Source organism: Pteropus vampyrus, unplaced genomic scaffold, assembly GCF_000151845.1.
Source record: "Pteropus vampyrus isolate Shadow unplaced genomic scaffold, Pvam_2.0 Scaffold3, whole genome shotgun sequence".
Taxonomy (NCBI): Eukaryota; Metazoa; Chordata; class Mammalia; order Chiroptera; family Pteropodidae; genus Pteropus; species Pteropus vampyrus.
In genome coordinates, this window is record NW_011888784.1 from 995,682 (window position 1) to 1,013,884 (window position 18,203).

General features: G+C 37.5%; 1 protein-coding gene across 1 annotated transcript in view; it reads right to left on the reverse strand.

Annotated features, from left to right (window-relative positions):
- DCC (DCC netrin 1 receptor) overlaps positions 1-18,203 on the reverse strand; it is a 538,543-nt gene that overhangs the window by 299,653 nt on the left and 220,687 nt on the right. Inside the window, 1 exon segment of the mRNA XM_011362349.2 lies at positions 8,848-9,004. Coding sequence (XP_011360651.1) covers positions 8,848-9,004 — 157 coding nt within the window.

The window sequence follows — 18,203 nt, forward strand, 5'->3', positions numbered from 1 at the left end:
ATTCTGAAATGAATCCTCCATGTCAATCATGGAAAGCCGGTCTCTAATCCTGAGCAGTGAGGACAGGTTTCTGAGGCAGCATAAAGCAATATAAAGCATACAGTGTTGCAATTGCAAAGACTCAGTACAGTCTTTGTTCTGCCACAAAATAAGTATATGACCTTGAGCAAGTCAGGGGCTATCTTGGAGCTACCCTGCTTCATTTGCAAAATGAAGATACCGGTCCTTATCTGCATACCTCACAGGGTTATTGTGAGGATTAAATTGAATGATGCTCATGAAAGTGTTTTCACTCTCTCTTCTGAACTCCCACAGTACTTTATATGTACCTCTTTTACGAAAAATATCTTTTACTTTGTATGGTATAGTGAGGAGATCACTGGGCTAGAAATCTTGTATTTAAATCCTGCTTTTAATATTTACTAGTCGTGTGCTCCTTAGGCAATATTTTTTAGACTTTCTGAACAGAGCAAGGCATCCTCTTCTGTAATGTGCAGATTATCATATCTGCCTTATCTGAGGATCAAATGGGCTAATGCTTGTGAAAGTGATAAAATCCTTTCTCAACATGAATTAGGAAATATCTGTATTTCATTGATTTCCGTTTCCAACCCACAGGATGATTTGCACACGGCACTAGCGAAGAAGAATCGAGTGCTTTTGATGCACCAGGCAACGAACAAGTGTTTAGGCACTTTTTCTTAATCTAACACTCATCACAATCTTACATGTCAGATACGATTATTATCCCACATGAGGAAAGTAAGGCACCAGTAAGTGACCCAAGGCTACACAGCTCGTAAAATTCAGAGTCAGGTTTGAAACTCTTGCAGTTCAATTCCAGAGCTGCACAGCCTTCATCTTTCACCTACACTGTCACACTCCATAGTAATTTTAGATTATTAAATGGGATGTATAATATTCTATATATACATTAAAGAGTCTGCTATTGTGGTTTATATGTGGTAAATAAATGACGCATATCAACTTGGCCATTAAGTCAGAAAATTATCAGAAATAAGGCTATAGAAGAAATCCATGTCATAATCCTACAAAGATGAAGCTTCTTTCTCTTCCAGGTTAATCCACTTAGGAGGAAACGATTGAGAACACCTGGTTTTGGAGTCAGGTCTGCCTTAAATCCTGGTTCTACCACTTACTAGCTCTATGACAGAGGTGTAAACTTCTTTAAGCCTCATCTGGATAATGTTTTGCTGTGAAGATTAAATAGATAATTGACATAAGATGCTTAGTTTGGTATCTGGCACAGTAAGGGCTCAATAAATGCCTGCTCTCATTATTCCTGCTTACTCTGTGGCCTTAGGCGAGGGATTTAGCCCTCCCTCCCCTAAGCACCATCCTTAAGTACAAAGTAAAAGGAAGCTGGACTATGATTCCCAAGATCACTTTCAACTCTAATGATTTTTAGGTCCTAGGAGGGGACAGTTGGATATCCCCGAAGGAATTCTGTCTCTGTGAATTCTGGCTTCCAATTTCTAGAATTTATGCTACTCTCTGGTTTACGGAATGAAAGCACCCAAAGAGCTGAAATTAAAAAAAAAAAAAAAAAATGCACTTGCATTATTGACACCCTTAACCAGTCAGAGAGATTAATGATAATTTGAGCTAGAATAATGTGCCTGACGAAGTCATTGCTAATCCAAGGCAAACATCCAATCCACTGCCTTCTAAAAAGCTATTTTGTTAAGGAGCTGAATAAATGAATATGAGCAAATGAGCATCACCGCTAACAGCTCAGAAACATATGGCATATATTCACTCTAGTAGAGAGCTAGAAAACACAAAATGAACCAGGATATTGAAATCAAATTTCAAAATCAACTTTTTTTCTCTCAATGAAAAAAAAAAGAAGTTTTTCTTGAACTGCAGTTTATTCATCCTCCTCATCTGCACAATTTGTTTATCAGTTAAGGAAAAAAATCTATTAAGAATACCACATCTGTATCTCTGCCGCCTTTACTACATCTGTTCTAATCAGTAAATGTCTCCAGAAGTCATGAAACTAGATACTTGGGTACGGAATTATAAATAATAATTAGTCTCAATCATCAGGGTGGGAAATATACACATACTCACACACACCCAAAACCTGACAAAAGGTTGCATGCATATGCTACAATAGCGATGTCATCAAAGTAAAAGGGGAGGATGAAGGAGAAATTGATGACTATGGACCTGGAGGACCTTGGAGAGTTTCACATAGTAATTGACATTTCAGTTAGGGCTTCAATTCAACAAGTATTTTGTATTTACTATGGGTTAGGTGTTCCTCTAAATGCTGAGAACAGCTCAATGAATAAAGGAGATAAAAACATCTCTGCCCACATGAAGCTTATATTCTGGTGGCAAGAAAGGGGATTCAGGAAGCAATAAGTAGAAGGTAATGAAGCTGTGAAGAAAATTAAGGGCATAGGGAAAAGGGCATAGGGAACATAGGGGTCAGGTCAGACCTCCCAGGAAAGGTGTCATTTTGGCGAAGACTTAGTGGAAGTTAGAGAATAATCCTCGTAGATCTCTGAGGGGAGAAGCATTCTAGGCAGATTGAACAGCAAGTGCAAAGGTCTTGAAAGCGGAGGATTCTTGGTATATTCAGAGGAGTAAGAAACTAGTAAGAAAATAGTAAGACTAGGAAGTGATAAAGCTAGAAAGGTGACAAGGGGCCAGAGCAGGAGGACTTCTGTTTTTATTCCGAATGAGACAGGGAGTCACTGGAGGGTTCTGAAGCAGAAGAATGACACCGTCTGACATATGTGTTTAAAGGTTTACTCTAGCTGCTATACTGAGAAATGATTTGGGAGGTTTCTTGGCATAGTTCAGATGAGACTTGATGGTAGTCAGATGGTGCAAGAAGTGATATCATATGTTTTATTTATATTTATTTATTTATTTGATTTTAACTTTTTTATTATGGAAGATACCATTATGGATGATGTAAAAATTAGGCAATAATATAATAAACCATTTTATTCCCATCACTCAGACCAAAGAATGAAGTCATAACCATTAGTATTATTTTGTAGCAAATATCAAGTATCATATTGTTTCATGGATTCAAGATGTATTTTGACAGTATTGCCAAGATTTGATGATGAATTTGGTATAGGATGTAAGAAAAAGGATTAAGGAATAATCCAAGGATTCTGGCCTGATTAATGAGAAATACATAGATTTCACTGAGATGGAGGAACTACTGGAATGATAAAGTATTTGAAGGGGGGTTTGGGTTGGAGGAAAACAAGTATTTGGTTTTGATTATAAGTTTGACACACTCGTGGAAATCTAAGTTGAAAATTCAAGTAGGAATGTGGATGCATGATGCAGGGAAAACATCAGGAACAGAGATACATCTTTCGAAGACATCAGCATAATGACAAAATTTAAAGTCCCAAACTGAATGAAAAAAAAAATCTCCAAAGCTTCTGTATTAGGACAAGCCCATATTCACAGGTTAGGATGATTGGGAGTAAAAAGTAAAAGAGCCTAAAAATCAATAGCCAGAGGCACTGGAGTAGAACTGGGAGACTGTGTGTAATAGAACCCAGGGAAGAATGAGTTCAAGATTAGGGGAGTAATCAAATGTGACAAAATTTGCTGACTATTAAAGTCACGTGAGAGCCAGAAACTGACTACTTGGTTTAGCACCATGGAGGTCACTGGTAAATTCTGATAAGAGGAGTGACTGATATTCTAGTGACAGAATCATGATTAGAATATGAGGTAAGGTTTTGGAAAACAGTTAGACAATTCCTGGAACATTGCTACAAAAGGGAACAGAGAATGGAGTGATAGAGGAGAGAGAAATGGGATCAAGGGAGAATTCGTTGAGAGAAAAAAATACAACTGCCTGCTTGTACGCTGATGGACGTGACCCACAAGAGTGGGAAAAATCAATGATGAGGAGAGAGAAAAAATGGCCGAAGTTTTGTTTGTAAGGAAGGGTGGGATCTAGTGCAGAAGTGAAGGTTTGAACTTAGTTAAGAGTCTGTGCGGTTCTGTTACAGAAATTTTAGGAAAGGCAGATTATACACTTAAAGACACACTGGGGTAGTTAAATTAGATATGGAAGCTTATAGAACTTCCATTCTGATTGCTACTATTTTTCAGGAAATGAGAAGCCAGGTCAACTAAGAGTGAGGGAAGAGGGAAGGTGTTAGAGATTTGAGAAGAGAGAAAAGGCATGAAATATTATTAGAAGCATGTGTGAGAGAGGTTGACAGATATGTGTAATACAACCTCTGACAGAATTAAGGGGCGACTTAAGATGAATAGTTATGAATTTAAAGACTAGTCAGAACAGTTATATATTTTCTTCCTGTTATATTCACTACACGTGTGCAAGTAAAGAGTAGGTAGAAAATTACATTTATGTGGGTTGGTATTTGCCAAGAAATCAATATGAAATGAGAGAGTGGCAAGCAAAACATTGGTGTTTATAATAATTGGCCATGAGATTTTAGCTATTTAACAAGGAAAACATGAAAGATAAGAAATAATGAAAACACTGTAGAATCACTGAATTGTTGGTCTCTATGGACTCGAAGGTTTGCTGTAATCAGAGTCTTAAAGAGAAGACAGGAAAATAAACTTCTAGCCGGTGAGATGAAAGTGTGATATCTGAACAGAGATCGCGGAGAGGCTGCAGTGATTGGTGTTGAGGACTCTGGACCCTGATATGACCACAGAAGTGACCAGCCTCGGGGGAACTAAGGATTGATCTATGGGCTGGGAAGACAAGATTTCAATAGATAAAGAAAGGATAAAATGGTCTTATAAGTAGGAAACAGTGAGCAGTTATGAAAATAAATGGTTCCTTAAAAAGTACCAACTTTTTATTATTATTATTATTATTATTATTATTATTATTATTATCATCATTACCTACCTACCACCCTTTAAACATTATTTGCAGTCTTTTTTTCTATATTGTCTCTGAGCTCACAGTATCTCAAGCCCCTCCATCCTGCCTATGTGCAGTGACTGACCTGGATGCTTCACTTGAATTCTTTCAATTAGTTATGAGAGTTAGAATTTATCTTCCCTTTGTCAATTATAGCAGAAAGATGTTATTCTTGTTTTTTTTTTTTTTTTTACATAATCAAATACACAGAAGTCACACATCTGACAAACAGTAGTTCCATTTCCAAATCTAGCCATTTGGAACTCAGTGATATATTTTAACCATTACAGATTATAGAAACCACATTCTACCTATAGATGGTTTAGAGATAGACTTCTTTAAAGGAGTCTGAAAGTTATTACGTGCATGTCTTAATGTAAAAATTTTATATTTAAATGTAAGAACCTTCACATTTTTTACCAGTGGAGTGAGTGATCCAAACTGTATTTCAAAAAGATAACTACAGACAGTGAGGAGGATGGATTAGGAGGTGAGAAGCTATTGTCAGAGATCAGGTAAGTGACAATGAAGAACACAGAATAAAAAGAGCATGGCTGAGCCGGGGCCAAATTGGATCTGACAGGATTTGATGACTAAGGGCACTACTGAGAGCCAGAGAGGAGTAAAACATGACTTGGGTTTCCCTCTGCCCCTTTTTGGTCATCAGGATAAAAGGTACTAATATAAACTAATATAAACTATAAAAAGGTACTAATATAAGAAAAGAGAAGAAAAAGTATATTTAAGGAAGAGGCAGTGAGGATGATTTTGGACAGGTTAGATTTAAGAAGCCTCCACGAAATCCATGGGGATACATCAAGACAACTGGGCAAGAATGATTACCTCCGGCTCTCACAACTGTACACACTGAAATCCAAAGAGCTTATGAGACTTATCAAAAGGTCACAGAGTTAAACAGACGCAGAGATAAGACTAAAACAAATGCCTGTTTCTTCATGGTAATGAATGATCTTAGGGAACACAGGCGCTGTGTGTGTGTGTGTGTGTGTGTGTGTGTGTGTGTTTCTCTCCTTTCATTTTAAGGCCAGGTCAAACTGTGGGGAGGAAAAAAGAAACTTAAAAAAAGGATATACTTTAACTGTTGCTGTGAACTAGAAAGGAAAGTATTTTGAGACACAGCGTGAAAGAAGTTGTACTGTTCCATCTGGTTATCACACTGCAGCATTTTGAACTGAATACCACTCTGGCCAGCCCAACCATTGTTGTCTGTTTCAAACCCCCAAGGTGTTCCTAAAGATCGTCATGTGTTTAAAGCACTCACAAATTAGAGGGACCAGAAGCCTCACCCTTGAATCCCAGCTTCCCCCCACATGCTCTCTACTAGCACTTCAATAGGCACTAGAATACTTTTGACGGCCACCTAGACCATTCTTCTCCACAAGAATGAATGATGATAGCCAGGACTGGGGTGAGCTCAACCCTGAGAACAACTAGAGCTCATCAGGGCACTTCGTTCTCTCTCTCTCTCTCTCAATCTCTCTCAATCTCTCTCTCTCTCTCTGTCTCTTTCCCCTTCCCTCTCCCCCTCCCTCTTCCTCCCTCCCTCCTTTCTTTTTCTCCCTCTCTTTCTACTTCCTCATGCCACCACCACCAAAAATTATTTCATATACGTAGATGCATGAAACAGGTTAAATCTCCTTTGGCTGCTAAATTTTACAGAAAGTGAACGTGGTCCTCATTCGGAGATGAAGGAAGCAGCAGTCACGTCCCAGAGAACCCCGACTACCAATGGGTGTCCACTTTAGACTGGTTATTTATAAGAGGAGGTTTACCATGGAAGAAACGATGCAGAACTCAGAACCCAGCCAAGCCAACAGACACTTTAGAAAGACCCTAGTTGCTCCATAAAAATCCTCATCTATTGTAGAACACGATGATGTTCCCGCCCCATGTCAGAGGTACAGGGAGGTCTGTCGAGGACATCTGTAAGTAGGTGTTCTTCTCTACCGAGTCTGGGAATTCAGCGACATAGTGTTTCTCTGAAGCAAACTGAGCTTTCCCATGCTGATCTCTTTGAGCACCTTTAACTGGCATTATAGAAATCCCAAAGGCCCGTGGGGAGGAGAGAAACTTAGAAAATGCCTAAGGAATAGAATGGAAAGATCTATTAAGACAGCATCCTACCTCTCTGATTCCTTCTAAGTGAGATGTTTACAGAGTGACTTTGCTTCAATCTTAAATAAATTTTTTCCAAACACTGAACATGCTTATTGTATTCAAATGTACTTGTTCAAATGTCAATAATTAATGACATATACTAATAATACCGACCATATGGGCATTTGATAAACATTGTAAAATTCCATTTCAAACAATACGGCAAACTAGATATTATATAAAAAAAAATCCTTATGTATACAGCACACCTAAAATGTTAGGTAAATTATTAAAAATATCTTTTATTTATTTTTTTAAAAATTATCCATGAATATGCTAGCAGCAAAGTAAGAGAACTATCATAGTGAGAAAAGTGACCTGTGGATCTGGTGTTTGCCTGAGGATATTTGCCCATCAATAGAAATCTAGAGCTAGAAATTTTAGAAACCACCAAGGGAAAAGAATAGGAAACAAAGCTTGCAGATAAAGTAGGATAAAAGGGCTGATTGGGAAATCCTGCATATAGCCAGGATCCTAAAAGAGCAAACCTCAGTGGGTAAACTAGAAAATGAAATTAGCTTCATGAAAGAACTGATGAATGAATATGCATGGCTATCTCATCCTTAGCTTACTTGCAATAGACAAAAAAAAAAAAAAAAAAAAAAATCTGCCTGAGAATTCTTTACCAGAAGTCTGTATTTATTCATTGGACTTTTCAATAACCAATAAAATATCAGTATGAGACCTGTATGAATCAAATAATTCTTAAATAAAATTTTGTTTAACTTGGGCTCATTTTGGTAAAGCAAATCCTCCCAGGAGTATGTGCTTTAAACTTTGGCCTCAAAAATTCCCTCGGTTAAACTTCTAAGGACTGGAGTTAACCAGCAAGAATCATCCAAACATGGGAGGAAACAGACACCGGGAGGAAGAATCAGCAGGAACAAATCACAAATCAGACTCGCAAAGACTGCAGACATTAGAATCATCAAATAAGGAACACTAAGTAAGTTTAATTAACTTAAAGAAATAAGAAAAGATATTACATAGTTTATTCTTATAAAAGAGATTGGAACTTATCCAGTATGTACCTTAGACTTATAAACCTAAATTCAAAGTCTTAAAATTGTGAAAGATTTTGAAGGGGAAAACGTTGAGAAAACAACAACAAATGACAGTAGATTATACTCTTGATACCAGACACACTCAGCTCGCTTTTGTATATTAGCGACAACTTCTTTCATAAAGTAGAAACTCTTATATGACCTTTATATATATAACCTAATTCAATCCTAACAAAAACCTTGCAAGGTAAGTATTATTATTTCCTCTTTATTGGAGAGTAAAGTGAGGCTCAGAGAAGTTATGATCACATCTCATCATCTCAAGAAACTAGTTTGGGATTTTGTGACGTCAATGCCAGTGTTTCGATGGCAACCACAGTCTTTCATGCATTGTTCTAGCAACATACAGCATAATTCTGGTCTCTGCTTAATACTGTGAAAATCAAGGAACTTTAAAAAACAAAACAAAACCTGAAAACACATATTCACATGCCGTCTCTTTTCAAGAAAGTTTTCTATAAATGATTTAATTTGATTCTGCTTAAAAAACAATCAAACAACAACAACAACAACAAAAAAACAGTCAGTGGAGAATATGACCTTTATTTAGTAATGAGGGAAGGGCACAGAGTATATATCTCACATGATCCCCAAGTTCCTGCTCAAGATCTCCTGCAGCCATTACTTCACAGTATACATCTAAAGAGATGGAGTAAGATTAGGCTGAATTTTACTGGTAGTACCTACCTGTTGTCACCTTCTCTGGAGAAAAAGACTGTGAAGGCTTGAATGTTGCCTTTTGCTTCTGCCGGTGGGCGCCAGCTGAGACGGATGAACCGACTAGAAACCAAGACGGGCACCACGTCTCTGGGAGCAGAAGGGAGGACACTGGAGCTCGGGATAGCTGAGGAGGAAGGAGAGAAGACTGTCAGAGGTGCTGCTCCACGGGCGGGAAGGGTGAGGAGAATGAAGCAGACCCGTTAGCAAACACAGAATGGTACGTTCACAAAGGGGCTGAAGGAAGGAAGAAAAACAAGGCAAAGCAAAGAAATGGAATCGAAGGTATATTAGAATTTCTTGGAGTTTTTATAAAAGGGTGACTAATTAATAGCACATATGATTCTACCACATATTTTTCCAGTTTCTACTACTCACGAGATACATGACCATAAAAATAAATGTTCTGTTTAGGTATGAAACATGGAAATGTAACCACGGACTTACACATATTGATAAATGCTCAGGTAACCAAGCAGTTATTAGAAAACCTAATTCACTCAGAGCCTCTTTTTACTTAGACACAATTCGAAGTAACCTGTTTATGTATTTTCTAAAACCACAGAACATTTAAAGCAGCAAATTAATGTTGATGGAAGCTAAAAAAAAAAAACAAAAAAAACTAGAAATGGTTCTCATGGACTACCTGCTAATAAGGGAAACGACAGAAAAACATTCTACAAAGCATAACGATATACAATTGCACCACACTTATAGAATACCACTATATTTATAGCAAAATTTAGTAATTGTTATTCACAGGAATAACTGAATCATCCATATTAAAAACTGTTGTTGTTGTTTTTTCCCAAGCATTTGGGGCATTTATAATCTGTAATAGAAGTTTTCTATTAAAAGTGTGTGTGAATTCATAATTTATCTTTGCTGGATAGCTCTGTTTTCTTCTTATGTGGTCAAGTCTCCAAGTCTATGGAACATGTGTTTTATTTTGACAGGTGATTTCTAGCCCCAAATCACAAGAACCCATTTGCCTACATTTAATCTACAAACTGGTTTTTGTAAGCTATTTTACCTAATTCTTATTAAAGTTGCTCTTCTGGCATTCACACTCTCAAGGGGCTGGCTGAGTCAGTATTCCTGCTGTGAACTAACCTCCTGTTAACTGGAAAATCCATTTTGGAGGAGGGTGCGTATCTCATTTCCCAGTGGTTCCAGAAATGTTATCAATTTATAATACATACCAGTTATACAAAGAAAGAGGTTTTAAAGAACTGCAAAAAGCTTTCAAAGTTATTTCTGGCTCCACAGATTCTTAGGCGACTTCTTTATAGATAAAATTTCCCCTTGCTTTCTTGATCAGCACAGCATGTGAAATAAATGGAAGATTGGCAGCAAGTTAGTCAATCTTTTGTGGCAGAGTGGTGAGGGGCGGGGGTAGGATCGGTGCCTGGTTATGTAGCATCTCTGTCAAAAATATGGGTGATATTAAGCCTTTTCACACCTTTACTTCCTTTACTTCCAATCACCGTGGACAGCTCAAACGAGCACACCAGAGATAATTCATCTTTTTCCTCCCCGCTCACTGCCGACTCAGCCTGCTTCTCCTCCAGGGCTGCTTAACTCAGTTGTGTCTACACTGGCCCCTCAATTGTATAGCCCGGAAACCCCCAATAGATTCCTATTCTTGACTCACTAGCCCCTTCTTGGATTCTCCCTCCTGGACATCTAATCAATCGACTTTACCTCCACTGCCACATTTATACCATGCCATCGTTCGATTTCACCAGAATTGCCACACTGTCTCTAGCTCTTCTGCTTTCTTTCCATTCACCTCTCTCAAATGTATTCTCTGCACAGCATCCAGAATTAGCTTGTAAAAAGACCCATCTGGTCATGTCACTCTACTGCTTTTTGTCCTCTGTGTCTACTCTTTATCTCGGGGAAATGCTGAACTTCTCAATCTGCCTGCTAGCCTGGCTCCTGTGTATCGCTTTTCCTGGGGTGGCCTCCTCCACAAAGAGGCCTTAAGAAAAAGACTTAGTGCAAATACTTTATGTGGAAATATCAGTGGGGAGTCTGGACTTGCGAGAGCAGGGAGTGCAGGCTAGGGAAAAAAAAAAAAAAGAGTTATGTGGCAGTTATCACTATGGGCCACTGAAGGGCAACTCCACTGGGGACTCTGGGAGTAAGTGTAGCACAAGCCCCTGAGCTTGCACTTCCATCACTGAGGGAAGCAAGTTGGGATATTTATCTACCACTCATCCTCCATTAATTGAGGGTGATTACAAGGGCACTGACTTTCCTACATAATGGTCTAGTGTGTTCCTGTTGCCAGAAAAATACCACCTTGGGCAGAGGCCTGTAAGTGTCCACAGAAAGCAACATTCATTAGATCTCCTCATTCGGCAGGTCTGTTGAGCATCTATCCCTTGCCAGCCCTTCTAGGCACAGAGGAGAGGGTGGTGACAGCAGATGAGGCCATTGTCCTCATGCAGCTTACACGAAGACGCCTGGCTTTTTGCTGCTTACACGAAGCAGGCTCTCTGCATGCTGAATCACTTGCAATTTCCCTAGGGCCTTTGCACAGGCAGCTTCTGCTCATTACCAAGCCCATCTCATTCACTTAACTCCTGCTTTGCTCTTGACTTATTTTAGGTGCTGTTTCCTTTGGAAAGACTGACCCAAAGCATTTGCAAAACATCTAACAGACAATGGTCAATATCTATAATACAGAAAGAATGTCTAAAAATCAATAAAATAATGAAGAATATTATTTTTAAATAGGGTACAACCTGACAAATAAAAGAAATGTGCATTAAAATAAAACCTAAAAAGTTTGTCTAAACAATCTGTTGAAAAAAACAAATTTGTCAGAGTAATAAAACTTAGAGAATGTTAGTATCTAGTGTTGGCCAGGGAGTAGCACTCTCTTATGATGTCGGCTGAAGTTGGTAAGTACAGATTTTTTAGAAATCCGTTTGGCAAAATCCTTTAAAATGAAGAGTATTCATACAGTTTAACCGAACATTCTCATGTCTATAAATTTATCATTTAAAAAGTAACAAATACCCCTTATATCAATACTCCAGTGTAAAAATCACAGCACACTTTTTTCTCAAAATGTAATACCTATACATTTTATCAGTGTAAAGAAATGGGATCCTGACTAGATTTATTTTACAAAAAACTTTTTTTTTAAATAAAATGTGTTAATAATGACTTAAAAATCTTTTAAGAATTTCCACGAAAACAGAAAATAATTTTTTAAAAGAGAAATTTTCAAATCTTTTTCCCTCATAAGCACCTCACATAGAGGTGGTAACACAGCAAAAACGAGTTGGTTTCTCTGCCCACACAGGGGCTGCCAGGGAGAGCGATGGGAGTCTGCACACAGATGCTCCATCTCCAACCAGGCTTCGGGGAGTGTTATCACAGGGCTAGTCTAGACTCAGATGGCACAGATAAAACTCAGAATAGAATTAATCATGGACTCTTTACCTCAATTTAAACAGTCGTTATATGAAAGGGAAGGGACACATTTTTTAACAAAAGAATAGCTTCTTACTTTATACAGGGGAATTAATTTTGTTCTTACTAATCCTCCATGCTTTCTCTCAACAGTAACTTGTCTTCACAGAAGGTCTCAATAAGGAACCAATCAGGACTTTTTTTCTTTGCTCTTGGAGGCCTAATCTCCAGTCTGGTCCTAATCTCTCTGGCCCATTACTGTTGCTATGGTTACAGATTTTTTATCTGTTGTCATGGAGAAGAGGCGAATTTGCCACACTATAACAGTCTTTTTTTGTTGTTTTTAAGAAACTCTTTTTAAAAAATTTATTATAACAAAATCCAGAAAAAAGAGGTAATTTCTGAACATAATATGAAAAGCAAAGGATAGTTTTGAAACCAAAAATAATAACATTTTTATGATGTCATTGTAATAGTCTTGGCAACAATTACATTATTGGGTTAATTTTTCTATAAAGCCCATTCCCTCTAGATACTAGAGACTTTTTTTTCTGTCAGAATTTTACCATACAGTGTTTATGGATATTAATTTTTCTCTGCACTTATTAACAATGCCCGACCTCCACTCCTATGAGGCATATGAAAGATGATAAGATACACTCATAAAACACAAAAATATTTAATTTGCATTGAACATCAAACCAATAGGTTTATTTCCTTGTCACTCCTCACACTGTTAACTAAAATACTGTAAACGTAGCCACCCTATCAACTAGATGCTTTATTCATTGCATTTCCTTATTAGCTTGAAGATTAAATAAAAATAAAATATAAATAGATAACGTGTGATTAGTGAAGTGATAGTAACATTTAATTCTCCTAAAGGCAAACATCTATTTCTTTTCCTTTTGCATTTTTTTTTTGTATTGATGTTTCCTTGATATCAGACTCTAGCTTTTAATGGTCTAATGGAGAAGTAGGTAAAATCGAAATTTTGATTAAAATTTTTATAGGTCACAAAGTAATTTCACAAACTTACCAAAAAGAAGCTTCGCTGTATATGGTTGAAAATTACAAAGAATAATATATTAATAAAGTTTCACATTATTTGCAAAATACAAAGAATTATAGTTTTTTGAGCTAGTGTATTAAGAACTTCAGTAAAACTAAGAAATGTGGATTTTTAAAAATAGTGATTTGAAACCATTTTTTATTTAAATTAATATTAGATGTTAAACACTATAATATCTCATTGAATCTTAACCTTTACATAAAATAACTTATTCAGTTAATATCTAAAAATGAATAACCAATAGTTATTGAATATTTATCAAGCTCCTACTGTTATGCTTGAAGATTTATTTTTAAAATATGAATTTTGCTCTGAGAGAACAGGGAACTATTTGATAACATAAGGTATATACATGTAAGATAATTATAAAATTTGAGATAGTCTCTTACTTACAAATGAGTTCCATTCTAAACTTTTGGTAAGGTAGTTGTTTAGAAATCAGAACACACTTTCTCACTAAACCATTTCTATTCTGTCCCCAGAAACCTAGTTATCATTTTATAAACTATCACAGTGCTATGAAATTGGAAGAAATATGTATGAATTGTCTTTGTGTATGTATCCAATAATTAACCCATTTGATATTTATGGAGGGCTCTCTATGTGCAAGGCACTGGATGAAGGCCTGTTTTAATCCATTTCCCAATTTCAGGTTGGAAAGTCAGCTCTTGCCATCCTTCCTGCCCAGCTTCCCCCTCTTCACTCCTCCAATACTACTTCTCCCATCCCAGCTCTACTTCCTCAGTGAAGTAGGGGTTAGTGAAGGTCTCCAGGATGGGGAGCTTGGCTTGAGGAGTTCCCAAGGCTCTAGTTGTAGAGCTGGCTCCTTGCTGCTTCTCAGCTCCCCACACTGGACTTGCTCAGTTCCCTGAAGACCTTGTGCTCTCATCTCTGCAGTTTTCGTGTGCTGCTATCTGAGCTGGAATATCTCCCTCCAACTGCTTTTCTGCTCTGACCTGGGCTTCTCCTTCAGATTTCAGCTTAGGTGTCACCTCCCTGATGTCCACCCTGGCTTAGGTGTCTCCATTCTGGGCTTTCATAAGTGTCTTCACAGGACACTTCCTACACTGCACGAGAAAGGTGTGGTCACTCTTTGGTGTCCTATACCAAATGATATGCTCTGTAAAAGGAGGAACCGAGTCTAAACTGTTCACTTTAATTCCAAACCTAGCACAGTGCATTTACTCACATCCTAGGCATCTAATACATTCTTGCAGTGTTAGCTAAATGAAAGGCTTTGCAAATCTATGAAATTATAATGATTATAATTTGACTAAAAATTTCCTTTCAGAACCCTCTAAAATGGGTATTTGAGAATATGTAGAGTGAAAGGACTGTGCTATTAGTACAAGCTAGTTATATTAATAATTATTATTCTGCTAATAAATTACATGTAGATTTAAAAACTGAACTTAGAGGAAGGTTCTAAGAGAAGGTAGGTTTGAGGTGAGAATATTTCATTCTGGATCAAATGGAGAGGAAAAAATATTCCAGAAATCCAACTATCCACCAGAAGATATAGAAGCTGTGTTCATTCAGGAATAGTTCCTGAGAGAAATAATGTTTGCATTAAGAAAGAAAACTTGAAAAGAGGGTTTGGGCTGACCTTGCATCCAGAGGACAACCTAGGGATCTGTTATCACAAGTCTGATTTTTATCCCATCCCAAGAGTATTGCGAGACCAGGGTTGCATGCTAAGAAAGATTACCTGTGGCCATACACAGAAATAAGAAGAAAAATGACTTCTGGAAAGTATTATCATATCAGCAGAGATAACTATATCTCTCAGAGCATGAAGTCTTTTCAAAAGACCAAAAGAGATGGAACATAATATCTGGTAAACTGGTTTACCAACATATGTATGAATGAATTTTTTATAATCAAATTTGAACATTATATATATGTAAAAGCATACATTTTACGCTTTTAGTGATTTATTTTCACTTTGTTTATTTGGGAAAGTACCTCTTAAAGAGCTTACCCAAGATGGAACAAGGACCACAGGAAGCTTGGGAGGTGCCTAGTCTACAACTTATGTAAACAGATGAATCTGAGTAGAAAAAGGCAATTAAATAGATGAATGCTGGATTCTTTCTCTGACTATATGACTTAAAAAGTTATTTAGCTTCTCTGAGCCTTATTTTCCACATTGAAAATTGATCCAAAATATTTAACGTAGGGTTAAGTGATAATGAGAAATGGATTTTAAGGGCTGCTCACAGTAACTACCATAGGATTTGTATTTTAAAAAATGGTTGTTATTATTTGTCTGTCTTTGGATCCAGAAAACAGAAAGTCTGTCTTTGCTGGCCCGGTGTCATAATGTCTGGCTGGAAATCTGGAAATCCTACTTGGAAGGATTTGGGCTAAATCTAAGAAGTGAAGTAAGTTGGGGAAAAGGGTGCTTCCTTTATGCAAGGACAGGACTTGGTCACCTCAATATCTCTTCCCATTTCCCTTACAGGTGGCAGAGAAAAAGATCCTTTGTTTTCCATTTTTATCATCCCACTTGCCTGCTCCTACAAGAATTTACTTCATTTCAGGTCTCTTTTCTTTCTCTGTATTTTCTTACTAATCATTGTACCCTTTCCATCTGTCACTTTTCCGAGGCTTTGTGAGGCCACCTTTAATCATTTCTCCCAGCAATGTCTCTTCCTGGCATCTCTCACCAACTGCAGGATTGCTGTGCGTCTATAGCTGATCCCCAGCTCCCTTTGTTCCCATCCTTTCCCTTGAGTTTCTGTCATTGAATTCCTAGTCATTGTTTATCCCTTTTCCATGCCCAGGGACTCCAAATGTGCCATTTCAATCACTCCCCTGTCACCAGAGCTTTCTTTAGGGAGAAAGACTGACAAGCTGTGACATCTCCTCTCCCGTCTCTCATGTGCCTTTATCATCGTTCACCTCATCACAGCCATATGGTGCTTTGTCCCTGGCTGCCGTGCAACCCTCTTCTGCATCTGTGAAGAACATCTGAGGAACACATGCACTGCTGATACAGATCAGCATGGCAGGCTTTAAGAAGCAGTGTTTTTCCACACAATTTTCTTTGGTAATAAGTCACTACCAAATTAAAATAGCTGACATGCTGTGTTAAGGAAAAAAAAAAAAAAACTTGAATCAGTGCTAGAGAGTCTTAATTATTTTGTTAAGTCACTGAATTTTTCCAGTTGGAAACTCAAGTAAAGGTATGCCGAAGATAGTAATAAGTAAGATCTAAAGGTTTAAGCTACTTTCTTTCATAATATAGACCCTTGTAAGATCTAGTTTTACTGTTTCAGGCTATCAAGTGACAACAACAACAAAAGGCTCATATCATATTTGATGGCTCAGTGAATTCTACCAATGGTAAAGTTCCAACTCTGCCCATGGAATTTAAATAAAATTTTAATGAATTTACTTAACGTTAGCATAGAAATCTATCTCTGGGAATGCTCATTGATGCTCACTGCCAGGACGTGTTTCAATGTCCTGAAAAGTCTCAGGGAATCAGAGTTTCAGAATGTTAGGGTCACCAAGTATTGTATTCTCAACGGACAGGATGAGAGCTGGTGTGTGAGGAGAGACTGCAGGCCCCGAGGGCATCAGCAGGGCACGAAGATTTAGTAAGCACCGTGTGCACTGCACCTGGCTATAACCCCTGGCTAACCGTCCTTGAATTTCACAGCCACCAAAACAAATTTAAAGAAAATAGGAATAAAAAGAATAAACGATGATATACAACTAAGATAAATTATTACTTATATCTACTAAGGTTATATAAGCGGAGCCTTATATTACTGCTAGAAGCCCCCCCAAAACAATAGGAGGGCAAAGAATGTGTATAAAGGGTGTTTTCTTAGATCCCTTTTTCCTTTTGAGTTTCTCCTTCTAGACCTATATGCATTGGAGCAGGGAAGAGAGAGAGGGGTGTTGGCAGGGGTGAGAGAGGAGAGGGAGAGGGGAAAGGAAAAGGAGAGGAAGGATGAGAGAGGAAGAGAAAGGGCAAGGGAGTGATGGAGGGAGGGAGACAGACAGACAGACAGAGAACCAGCAAGTCCATTCTAATTCACTTAATGGGAGGCGAGATAGCAAACATGGAGAACTTGCAACCAGCTGAGAGATCACTCATGTAAGCTCATCTTGTTTTTTTTAATGTACTGCAGTGAAGAAAATGATAGTAAAGCTGTAAACCATGAAAGAGGCTTATTGGCCTGAACCCAGTACTCATATCTCGAATCCATTAAGTAGGCAAAAAAGAATAACTACCAGAGATGACATTTAAGTAATAAAAACATTATGTAATCATAAATTATGGCTGTGTGTCAAATGCCAATATTCTCCTCGGTCACTCTAAATATTAATTCCTAAAGAAAGAAAAGATTTTTTTTTTAAGTCTTATTTGTTTTGTTTTGTTTTTTAAATCATTAAATGCATTGATTTAACTAAAAACCTATAACAATTTGAATTATGGTTGGTAAATTTACCAAATAATTCAAAATATAACATAGGGGATAAAAATTTCTGAAATATAGGATATATGTACTCATCTACAGTAATAAATGTATGTATTTTAAGTTTTCTGGTTGCTATTACACCTAAAGCAAAATATATTTTTGGCCTGTATTCACATCTCCATCATCATCAAGAAAGAAATGTGATGAATGACATTTTTCTATGGAGTAAATTAAAAAGAATCCTGGGGTGCAATTAGAAGACAGGCTATACTCTCTCTTCATTAGTAGCTGGGCATATATCTTCCAGGGTGCTGATAGGTCAATCTCTAAGGTTGCTACTACTCAGGTTCTATCATGCTAGGAAGCAACATCTTCCATCTTTGTCTTTT